The sequence below is a fragment of the Arvicanthis niloticus genome, chromosome 23 (assembly GCF_011762505.2).
Source record: "Arvicanthis niloticus isolate mArvNil1 chromosome 23, mArvNil1.pat.X, whole genome shotgun sequence".
Classification (NCBI taxonomy): Eukaryota; Metazoa; Chordata; class Mammalia; order Rodentia; family Muridae; genus Arvicanthis; species Arvicanthis niloticus.
In genome coordinates, this window is record NC_133430.1 from 44981084 (window position 1) to 44993367 (window position 12284).

The window sequence follows — 12284 nt, forward strand, 5'->3', positions numbered from 1 at the left end:
GCCTCTTTGGTTAGGCTGGCTGGACAGCATGCTTTTGAATCTGTGTATCTGCATTCAATCCCTGTCCATGCCTGGCTCCTTACAGAGGACTGGGCACTCGAGCGCTGCTGCTTGCAGGGTGAGTGCTCTTACCAGTGTGCCGCCCTCCCCCTAAGTGTCTTGTTTTGTTTCTAAGACCAAGTTAGTCTCCACCTCCTGGGCTGAAGCACACTTCCTGTTTTGGACTCCCGGAGAAGCTGAAACTACAACCTCGCCCACCACTCTGACTACACTGTTGGGATTACCCTGAGATAAACACTTTCAAATGATCCTTCTTAAAAACTTAGTTGTAGATAATTAGTCTGAATAATAAAGAAAGAATTAAGGAGCCAGATGTGGTGGCTCACACCAAGCCAGCCTGGGCTACACAGTAAGTTCCTGGCCGGCCAGGACTATAGAATGAGACAAACAAAACAACAATAAAAAGTATTGAGGAATTGACCTATAGAAACTGAAGATGGTAACAGGGCAGAAGGAAGAACATATCTGAAGGGAAAACCTGAAAGATGTCAACGAATGATAATAGAATAGAAAACTAAAGACAATGGCCAGTGTGAGTGGACCTGTCTTAATTTTTAAACTACTTAATTTTTAAAATCTTCATTAAATTTATAATGCTTCCAAAATATTTTAAATAAATTTTTAAAAATCCATTTTCAACAAGTAACACAGATGACTAATTTTGCAATGAAACTTACCAAAGCAGGGTACCATTCACTGCTCTCTGCTATGGATGCCACACTAACAACTTTTCCTAATAACTCATCATTGAGACGCCTTTTATCTTCATCTTCCTCTTCGCTGCTTTCTTCTTCCTTTTCATCTTCAGTGCTAAAAGTCAGGAGATACTGGTCATTATCCTAATGATCCATATGCTAGTGTGCCATGCCCAGGCACATCAGACTGCTGTGACTGACTGCCACACGTCCACTGGCTCCTATGGCTGCCTCTCCATTCTTACTGGGGCAGAGGGGATGAACAGTCTCCTGCTTCACACAGGTAACTGAACCACCTAGGTAAGCAACCCTTGAGTTTGCTTCACTGGGTCAGTGAATACCTGGGTTTCAGTTCCTGTACCAGTCCAGAGAAACCTAATTGTATCACCAAATGCACTTTTAAAACATACTACCTTTCTGTTTTTTAATGCCAGGGGACAAATAATGCAAGTCTAATTTTCTAGTAGGGTATGAAAATAGCCCAGAGAAAGCATATGTGGGTTTATTCAGCTATCTTATCTGAGATAAGTATTTACTTTTAAGTGTCTATAACAAACCTTAATTATAAGTCTATACTTTTTAAATAAAAATGAGTATGTGCTCTTTTAAAATCATGAATAGTAGCTAATCTGACATGCTCTTGAAGCATCCTCAATACGCTGACATCTGCCATTCACTGCGCTAGGCAGGGCTGCTAAATGGTAAATGATCTGGAGGCATTTGGTCCCCTTTCATCTTGCATTTTTTTTCCTTCTCCTCCGTTTACCTAGGAACCACCACATGTCTCTTTACTCTCTGCACCGACGACATTTCCTCATCTTTAGTTCTAACACCACTAATTGTTTGAGTGTCCTGCACTGAAATATCAGCTTACTCGAATTAAAAGTTATAATTATTAAACACTACAATACTATGTTATAAATACAAATACTATTAATGACTTATTAAATAAATATGCTAGGCACTTGCAACATACTGGGAAACACATGAGACACTAATCTAAAATGGCAGGACATTATCAGTCCTACTGTCCTCAGTTATAAACTAGTAATAGGATCCTGGAAAGTGTGTGTGTCTGTGTGTGTGTGTGTGTGTGTGTGTGTGTGTGTGTGTGAGACTGTATGTACATGTGCCAAAGTACATACATACAGGTCAAAGGACAACTTGCATGACTTGGTTCTCTTCTCCCATCATGTGTGATTCAGGAATCAAATTCAAATAGTCAGGCTTGCTAACAACTTAAACGGTTACCTGTAAACCACTCAGCTGACCCGGGAAGATGGTATTATAGCTATGACAACCAAAGTTAAATAAAAGATGAAGCTGGAGTGAAAAGTTACAAAGTCATCATTTTGCTCTAACAGTACTGATATACAAAAGGAGCCCCATTGAGTAATTAAAAAAGAAAAAGGAATGACAGCTTGAGAAGCAGCAGCTCCCAACACTGTTTCATTATGGGGAGAAAAGGTGACTTGGAGAACTCTATGCTCAGGAACTAGGCAGGGAGAGCACTAACCACTCATCAAAGTGACGTCAGCAATTATGGGGCAGACAGACAGTATCTACTGGTGTGTACCCACTGCTGTGCTCATGCTGAGAACACCCGCCACTGATTATCTAAACTGTAAAACCTTAGTCTATAAATGAAAAACCCCTGAAAAAACCTGCATCCGCCTGTACTCTTAAATGTCCAAATGTCCGTATCACCAAAAGGTAACAACTGCTTATAGATTAAAGGGAACTCATGAACAGTATCAGGGAAATGCAGCACATGCCCATGGCCTTGGTTTGGAGCCTGAAAAGATGTCCTGAAGGCATCTAGAACAACAGGTGGACCTTGTCAAGTAACAAGATAACACAAAGTAAACTGTGAGCCAGGTAGACCAGGCCTCGCCCAGGACTGTAGACCACAAGGAAAATGGTCAGGACTTTGACTATGGGTTACATATTTTACATATGTGAAACTGAATGATTTAATTATGATATTAGCTTTCATATAAGCACCAAGAATTATAACGCTCTGTCTTCTTCCATGTGGCTCAGTAAAATTATAAAACTGAAAACACTGTTGAATCTAGACAAAAGACATATGGAAATTGTTTATATTGTTATTTTTAAATTCAAAGTTATTGTAAATCAGGCAGTGGTGGCATAAACCTTTAATCCCAGCACTCAGGAGGCAGAGGCAGGCAAATCTCTGACCTCAAGGCTAGCCTGGTCTACAGAGTGAGTTCTACTAAGGCTACAGAGACATCCTGTCTCAGAAAAAAACAAAACAAACCAACAACAAAAAAATTATTTTTAAATAAAAAGATTTTAAAAAACCTTACACGTAATTACTTAACAAAGGAAAATCTTACCAACTGAAGATTTTCGTGAACACAAAATGAAATAGTATTTTGGGGAAGTGGAATTTTCTGTTTCATGTCTGTAACAGAGTGATGAAGAACAAAGTCTGCTGAGGGCGGAATGTGCACCTCACAATACACTATGGAAATGTTACCCAACAGGACATAGCCATTCCAGGAAAGTCAACTGTAAAAGGCTTTAACACCATCAGTACATTAACCGAACATGAGAACTCACATAGGCAGTGAGGACCTCCTCCCTCTGTTTGCCTTCTTTGCAATGACTGGCGTTCCGAAATGCTCTGGATTTGTTAAGGGAAGCTGGTCTAGAGTCTGCAAAAGAGACAATAAACTCAATTCATACTTCACCTCCCCATCCTTTGCCGCAGTTCCTATCAGTCCCGGCTACCCTACCTCACTCTCAGCAAAATGTCTCTCCCCTTTCAGGCAAAGTGAAGTCCGCCTCAGAGTTCTCTCATCACCATCATCAAACACTGCAAAAAGCAAAAGATGTCTGAGACTCTGGGCACATCAATTAAAAACACAATGTAAACAATGTCATTACTATTTCAGAACTTGTGGTAATTTGAATAGGTATGGTCCCCATTGACTCATGTGTTTGAAAGTTTGGTCCACAAGGAGTGGCAGTATTAGGTTTGGTTTTGTTGGAGTAGGTGTGGTCTTGTTAGAGGAAGTGTGTCACTGTGGAGGCGGGGCTCTCAAGCTACACCCAGCATAAAACACATCCGGCCTCCTCCTGCTTAGGCAGTCAAGGGAACCATGGAAAACAAAAAGCTGGTGAAGATGTGACAGAACAAGGGGACTATGTTCCAGCCCCAGCAGCAGCAGAACTCGCCAGCTCTGGCCACTTTGTTCCACCTTTAGATCAAGGATAGAGTTTCCCTCTGAGACTAAGGAAAGGCACTGAGGCCATGGATGTCAGGAATGTCCCCAAATGGAGGCGCAGAAAGACCACTGTGTGAGGCAATCAAGGCTGTATCTTTTGATGGCAGCCAGACTTGGTAATGTGTAAGAGTCACCGGGTGGCAATGGTTTTGAAGGCATGAAGGGGTCATCAAGAAAAGCTGAGGTTTGGCACTGCAAGAGAGCAGGAAGGGTCATTGGTGAAGGTTTAGTCTCACTGACAATTGAAGGATTGAGGGAGTCATGCAAATAACTTGATGTTTGTCACAATGAAGAGAGCCTATGAGAGGGTATTGGTGAGAGGACAGCTCAGTTGCAGCAGGAGAACCAATCATTTTGGAGATGCCAGTACCACGGGGATGACCACCAAGAACAGCAGCAGCAGAAGCTGAATTCCAGAACCTGCGAAGGTGAGGCCTGGATTGCCTTGGAGACATCAAGAGGTTAGAGATGGCAGAGCCATAGGACACCTGCCAAGGAAAGCTGCTACCAGGGAGTGAACCAGCCTAAAAGAAAGAGGTGTGCTGCAGTCAGTGACTATGAAAAGAGTTGGCGATCTGGAGTGCTGTGACATCAGATGCTCAGATGCAGAGCCTGGACTTTCCCCAGATGGTTCTCAGTCTTGAATTTCCTTACTATACTCCCTTCCCCAAGTTTTAGGATGGTAATATGATATGTGTTATGATATGTTGGAAGCATGTCATCTGCCTTTTGATTTTGGTATTATAGGGGATTACACTTAAGAAATTACATGAATCTCAGAGGAGACTTTGAACTTTGGACTTAAACACTGTTGAGACTGTGATAGACTATGGGGGCTTTTGAAGTTGTACTAAATGCATTTTGCATTATTTTATGGCTATAAGTCTATGGATCCAGGGAGTAGAATGTGGCGGTTTGAATAGGTATGGCCCCCATAGACTCGTGTGCTTGAATGCTTGGCCCATAGGGAGGGGCACTATTAGGAGGTGTGGCCTTGTTGGAGTAGGTGAGGCCTTGTTACATTAAGTGTCACTGTGAGGGTGGGGCTTTAGTATTTTATATGCTCAAGCTACACCCATCATAAAACACATCCAGCCTCCTCCTGTCTTCAGATCAAGATATAGAACTAACTCTCACCTCCTCCAGCACCATGTCTGCCTGTACACCACCATGCTTCCCATTCCCACCATGATGATATTGGACTAAACTTCTGAAACTGTAAGACAGCTCCCAATTAAATGCTTGCTGTTTTAAGACTTGCCTTGAGCCTGGCGGTGGTGGCGCACACCTTTAATCCCAGCACTTGGGAGGCAGAGGCAGGTGGATTTCTGAGTTCGAGACCAGCCTGGTCTACAGAGTGAGTTCCAGGACAGCCAGGGCTACACAGAGAAACCCTGTCTCGAAAAAAATAAAAAAAAAAATATAAAATAAAAAAATAAAAAAAACCAACACCATGACCAAGACCAAAGCAGCTTGAGTCCAAAGGGTTCATTTGGCTTACACTTCCACATAATCATTAACCTCTTTCCGCCATCTTGGTGCCCGTGGAGGCCTGCTGGGAACAGGACTTCTAAAAGCAAGCATTTCTGGAAGGCTGTGGTGCAAGGCTACTTTTGCTGGCTACAAGCGAGGTCTCCGGAACCAGAGAGAGCACACGGCTCTTCTTAAAATTGAAGGCGTTTATGCCCGAGATGAAACTGAGTTCTACTTAGGCAAGAGATGTGCTTATGTGTACAAAGCAAAAAACAATACAGTGACTCCTGGAGGCAAACCAAACAAAACCAGAGTGATCTGGGGCAAGGTAACTCGGGCCCACGGAAACAGTGGCATGGTTCGTGCCAAATTCCGAAGCAACCTTCCTGCAAAGGCCGTTGGACACAGAATCCGTGTGATGCTGTACCCGTCCCGGGTAAAGGCCACTGGACAGAGAATCTGTGTGATGCTGTACCCATCCCGGATTTACACTAATGGAGAGTAAATAAAAGTAGATTTGTGCTCTTGTAAAAAAAAAAAAAAAAAAAAGACTTGCCTTGGTCATGGTGTCTCTTGACAGTAATAAAACTCAAAAGACAGAGCTTACTTAATAACATTATTTCTTAGCTATGTGTAAACCCTTCTTAAATGAATATATCACAGTTGTCATTTTATAGATGTCAAACAAACATGAGTTAAACTGCTGCCCCTTGCAGTCAACTGCTTCATTATCCCTACTTGCTTTCCAGTGTCTGGGCTGCAGAATCATCTAGACAGTAACCTAGCACAAGTACAAAATCAGCATGATCGATCCTAGACTGAATAAAACCAGGTCTCTAAAAACCAAAGTGTTAAATACTCTTCTGCACAGTTATTAAGTACCTACAGTTTCCCCAAACATCTGATTTCCTTTTTTTCTTTTTCAGATTTCTTGAGATGGGGGTCCCTCTACATAGCCCTGGCTGTCCTGCAACTCACTATGTAGAGTAGGCTGGCCTCAAACGCTGGATCAAAGCAATATTCCTTGCTCTTCTTTCTCTGTGTCTGATTTCTGATAATGATGATAGGTGATGTTATTTCTACTTATTTGCCCAATGACTTTTTACACTAGAAGCAATGGCTACCCAAGTCTAATATTTCCATAATGCAAGAAAAGGACACAAGTAATTAAAAAGGCAAAGCAAAAGAAAAAAGAAGCAAAAAGATTTAAACCTTTTGTTGTTTATTTACTCATTGCGTGTGAGTGTGTGTCTGTACCATGGCATGCATGTGGGGGCCAGGGGAACAACATGAGTGACTTAGTTCTCTCCTTTTCACGTGTGGGTCCCCAGGATCAAACTCTGGTTGTCAGGCTTGGCAGCAAGTACCTTTAGCTGCTAGGCTGCTGAGATTCAGTGAAACTGCCCAGACCATCAGCGTGCGCTGGCTGCGGGCTGGGCATTAAGCACAATTCCAAGCTAGTCTAGACTACACAGTAAGAGTCTTAGTCAACAACCGCATCTAAAAAAATAATATCATAATCACCTAGAAACTTCTTGGAAGTCGGTATATCCATGACATTAAAAACAATCATTAACTATGGATACTTTAAAAAAATCAAGTAAGGAATTTAGTAATTTATCTCTAATTTTTCAAAACCCGATTTTATATTTTTATATATTTATATATATATATTTTTTTATATATTTATATATTCAAAACAGTATTTGATGATTTTAAATGTTAAAAATTTCAAAATGTATTGGTTCTACCACCTACCACTTATAGCTTATTAAAAAGTACATATTCTCAGATGACACTTAGTTGTCCAGAATTATGCAAAAATAGAATACAAAGATAAGATCCTTACTTCAGATAGTAAATGCATAGTCATTCAAAAGTATTTATGCATTTTACCAATGACCATATTCACAGGAAAAGACATATACATTATAATGGTTACCATCATCCTAGCAAAGGTGAGGCTGAGGCAGGAGCCTGAACAACATGATGCTGTCTCAAAATAAAGAAATTTAAATATGAATAGATAATACATATAAAATAAAAATGAATAAAACCTCAGACCAAAATAAAAAGCATGGGTCATCACAATGGAGGCTGAGGTGGTAAAAGGCACTTGCTGGGAAAGCCTGACAAGCTGGCAGTGATACCAGACCCCACAGTGGGGTATCACTCACTGCGCCACAGAGCTAGTCTACCTAACCCTTCACATTTCTAAGGAGCACACAGCGTGTGTGGGCTGAACCTGTGATCCTGGTCCTGTAACTGTTCTGCAAAATGAATAAACACTCAGGATGCTGAGACACAAGGATCACCAGGAGATTCAGAGCAGCCTGGGCTATATAATGAAATTCTCATATCAAATACACACATACAACCGGGCAGTGGTGGCACACGCCTTTAATCCCAGCACTTGGGAGGCAGAGGCAGGCAGGTTTCTGAGTTCGAGGCCAACCTGGTCTACAGAGTGAGTTCCAGGACAGCCAGGGCTACACAGAGAAACCCTGTCTCAAAAAACAAAAAAAAAAAAAAAAAAGAAAAAAAAAGAAAAAAGAAAAAAGAAAAAGCTCCTGACATATGTTCAAAGGAAAGCAGCTGTGTTGTGTCCTGTCTATGACACAGAAATGAATGGCTGCCTACAAATGCAATGATAAGATAAGCAAACAGCTTGATGGCCGAGGTCTGTGACCCCAATGCCCAGGAGGCTGAGGCAGGGGCATGAGTTCTGAGCCATCAGGCTGTTGGTGATGTGAGAAGGAAAGGAGGGCAGAGATAAGGGAGGGAGGATAACAAATCCCCTATGACATCCATAGGATTCCATCACCAATCTGTACATTATTGTCCATACTATATGTGTCAAAAGTACAATATGGAGCCTGCCCACATAGCTCAGTGCTGGAACGCTTGCTTCTGCAGTGGGACAAGACTCAGTTCCATCCCCAGTGTGTGCTGTGAGAGGGGGTTTGAGTGAGGGGGGTAAGCACAACAAATGAAAAATTCCAATCCCTGACCTCACAAACCAAACTTAATATAATTCTTCACATATTTGTGTCACTATACAAGATACTTCAAAGAATAAAATCAAGCCAGGCATGACGGTGTGAGCCTTTAATCCAAGCACTCAGGACGCAGAGGCAAGCAGATTTCCATGAAGTTCAAAAAGCCAGCTTGGTCTACTTAGGACATTTCAGGACAACCAGATTTACTCAGTCTTAAAACACAGACACACACACACACAGACACACACACACACAGACACACACACACACACACAGAGTTTTTTCCTTAATGCCTCTAATGACAATGGACATTTGATTAGAAGCATGAGGAGAAAAGGTAAAAGGTAAAAAGGTGGGAGCTGGGGACAAAGCTCAAGTCAGGATCACTAGCTGCTCTTACAGTGGACCCAGGTTCAGTTCCCAAAACCCACACAGTGGCTCCCAACCATCTGTAGCTTCAGGTCTAGGGGACTCACCACCTTCTGACCACTGTGAGCACCAGGCATGTACGTGGTACACTTAAATACATGTGAACAAGACACTTATACACATAAAGTAAATCAATCTAAAAAAAAATTTTAAGACCGATCGGCACTATCAAATTTATATAAGGAAATCTTAGCCGGGCAGTGGTGGCGCACGCCTTTAATCCCAGCACTTAGGAGGCAGAGGCAGGCAGATTTCTGAGTTCGAGGCCAGCCTGGTCTACAGAGTGAGTTCCAGGACAGCCAGGGCTACACAGAGAAACCCTGTCTCGAAAAACCAAAAAAAAAAAGAAACAAAGAAAGAAAATATTCTCCATCGTGTTTTATCATTTATCAGTGGAAACCCTAGAATGTTCAATAACACCCTTAATTCTTGATAGATAATCACTTTGAAATAAAGTTGTACTTTTAATGAGAAAAACTCACTTTGTTTCAGAATCTATTATTATAGGTTGAAAATACTGTTAAAAAAGAACAAAGGGATTTCTTGTTAATTGTAAAAAAAACTTTTATTTTTGTATGTTTGATGTTGTGTCTGCATGTCTATCTGTGCACCACTGTTATGCATGGTATCCACAGAAGCCAGAGGAGGGCATCAGACCCCCTGGGACTGGGCTTACAAACAGTTGTAAGCTACCATATGGTTGCTGGGATTCAAACCCCTGTCTTCAGGAAGAGTAGCCAGTGCTTTTAACCACTGAGGCATCTCTCCAGCCCCAAAAAGGATTTCTTAAAAGAACCTGTGGTACAAACAGTTACCTTGTCGTATTACACAGGAATCTTCCCGTGAACAAAGAGAAACAGGTTAAGATCTAATTCTCATGAGACAGGGGCAGGCTGAGCTTCATAAGCATATGACTGGTCTGGTCTACATAGTAAGTTCTAGGCAAGCCAGGGCTACATAATGAGACCCTGTCTTTAATTCAAACTATACAAATGTATATACTTGAGTACTTTTTACACTTGTGAAGCACTTCATACGCTTGTTAGTAAATGGACAGTTCTTCTGAAGCCACAGAGAGCGTAACATCATAACGGATTTACTAACCCTGACATCTCTATCATCAAAAACAGGTCTAGCCATCAGTGATGTGAAAGCCAGGTGTGGGGGAATCCCAGCACGTGGGAAGCTGGGGTAGGAGACTGCCTTGACTTCCAGGCCAGCATGGGCTACACAAGAATGTCTCAAAACAACAAATGGAGTCAGCTAGCCTCTCTCAGGAGCTTCTCAGACTTACAGAGTAACGTATGAGTGAAAACAAGTCAGACTACGAAGATTTAATCTTGTGGTGGAAATCATCGCAAGATGTATCGATGTTTCTATAGATAATTCATTGACCATTTCAGCACAGCCCAAAATGATCAAATCTGATACTATATAGAAATAAATACAAAAGCCTATTTACAGAAAAACAGCAAAGCTAAGACTTAAGGCAACACTAATCATTCTAAGTAGACAAAATAATGCAAACAAATGTATACACCTTAACCTTAGTCCTCTAAGGAAACAAACAATCCAGGGGATAATATAATACGCTACTAAGTATAGAATAATCTATCTACCTAATATCCTAAAACTGACTGACACCATGGGATAATAAATGCCTAAAGTAAGCCAACTATCAGAAGATATTTTACTTGACTGTCACTTACATCCTAGTCCAAAAAACAGCATCTGCATGGTAGAAATCACAAAAGGTTAATGACCTCCAGTTTAATTAAAAGGATCAAAGACACAGTTGGTAGGTATGAGAAATAAGTATAAAGTGCGAGTACACCACCTTAGGGAACAAGCTTACTGCACACTAGGCTATTGTTCCCAGGCTTGCTACAAGGAAGAGGAAGTAAAAAACTCAGAAAAATAAAATTATCAGTATATACACACACAGCAGTTATGATGAAACAAAATATTTCACATAGCAAAACTTTATATATGCATATTTTAGGTATAACCAATTGTCCTTTAAACATCATTTACTTTGCCAGGTGGTGGTGGCAATGGGAGGCAGAGACAGGAGGATCCGAGTTCAAGGTCAGCCTGGTCTACATACTGAGTGAGTTCCCAGACAACCAGTGCTATACAGAGAAACCTCAACTCAAACAAATAAATCATTTACTTTTACTTAGCTGACAAATCAAAATATAAAAGTTTATGGTATATTACACGATATTTGCAATACATGTGTACAAGCTAACATGCTAGCATATATATTACCTCGCATGGTTTTGTGGTGAGGACATTTGAAGTCTATCTCAATGCACTGTTATTAACTGGCCAAAACTCTTTCCCTGTACTCTTGCCTTAAGTGCTAGGATACAGGCACTCACCACATCCCATTCAACTTACTCCTCCTGACCGAAATCTCCCTAAGCCCTCAGCGCTGCCTTCCCTGGTTCCCCTTCACCCCATTTTCTGTGAGCTGGACCTTTGCAGACTCTATGTGCACATAACATGCTGTGGTATTTGATTTTCTGTACTGAGTTTGTTTCTTTTAGCACAAAATTCATCTATGCAGCTACAAGTGGAAGAATTTCCAGTCTCACTGAGACCAGGCAGTATTCCAGGGCAGCAGTCCACATTCTATCTAGTCACCCTGACAGAGGTTTAGGTGAATTCCATACCACCACTCAGACAAAAAAGTCACAGTGAACACACAAATACACAAAGTTCTCTGAGGCCCTGCTCTCATAGTTCTTTAGACATAAATCCAGAAGTGTCATTGCTGGATTTTGTAATCAACTGTCGGTGGTAGCCTGTACCTATAATCCCAAGCACTCAGAAGGCTGAGGCAGAAGGACTGTGAGTTTGAGCCCATCTGGATTACCATAGAGAGACCCTGTCTGGAAAAACAGAAGAAGTTCACATTTTAGTTTTATGAGGAGGCTCCACACTGTTTTCCATATTGGTTTCCCTACTTTATACGCTTACCGACGGCAAGCAAAGGTTCCCTTTGCCCTACACTCTCATCCAGACATCTTGTGTTTGTAATAACAGCTAATTTGACAAGTATGAAATGATACCTCACGATGGTTTTAACTTCCTTAATGATCAATGCGCAGTCACACATCATCAGCAATGGGAGACTGTCTGGAGAGAGGCGTGGTTGGGTGTTTCAGTCACTGTGAGATCATCACAATACTAGATGATACAGCTCTAGTATCACACCTAGATAATACTGCATGTGTCACTGCCCTTAGGCTATATGCCAGGCATACCACTGTCCTGAAAAGTGTAAGACTCAATGACACAATTATTAAGTTTCTAAACATTTAAGCACAGAGCAGGAACAACAAACACACAGTACAAAGGATAAAAAT

At 41.4% G+C, this 12284-nt stretch overlaps 1 protein-coding gene and 1 pseudogene across 8 annotated transcripts in view; one reads left to right on the forward strand and one right to left on the reverse strand.

The window, feature by feature from the left end:
- Positions 1–12284, reverse strand: part of Arid4a (AT-rich interaction domain 4A) — an 80598-nt gene that overhangs the window by 56029 nt on the left and 12285 nt on the right. For all 8 annotated transcript variants that reach the window (XM_076922065.1, XM_076922062.1, XM_076922060.1 and 5 more), the window contains exons 6-8: positions 3518–3597; positions 3342–3436; positions 738–870 (exon numbers count right to left, since the gene is read on the reverse strand). In XM_076922065.1, coding sequence (XP_076778180.1) covers positions 738–870; positions 3342–3436; positions 3518–3597 — 308 coding nt within the window. The remainder of the gene's footprint in view (positions 1–737; positions 871–3341; positions 3437–3517; positions 3598–12284) is intronic.
- LOC143437150 (large ribosomal subunit protein eL33 pseudogene) lies at positions 5535–6021 on the forward strand (annotated as a pseudogene).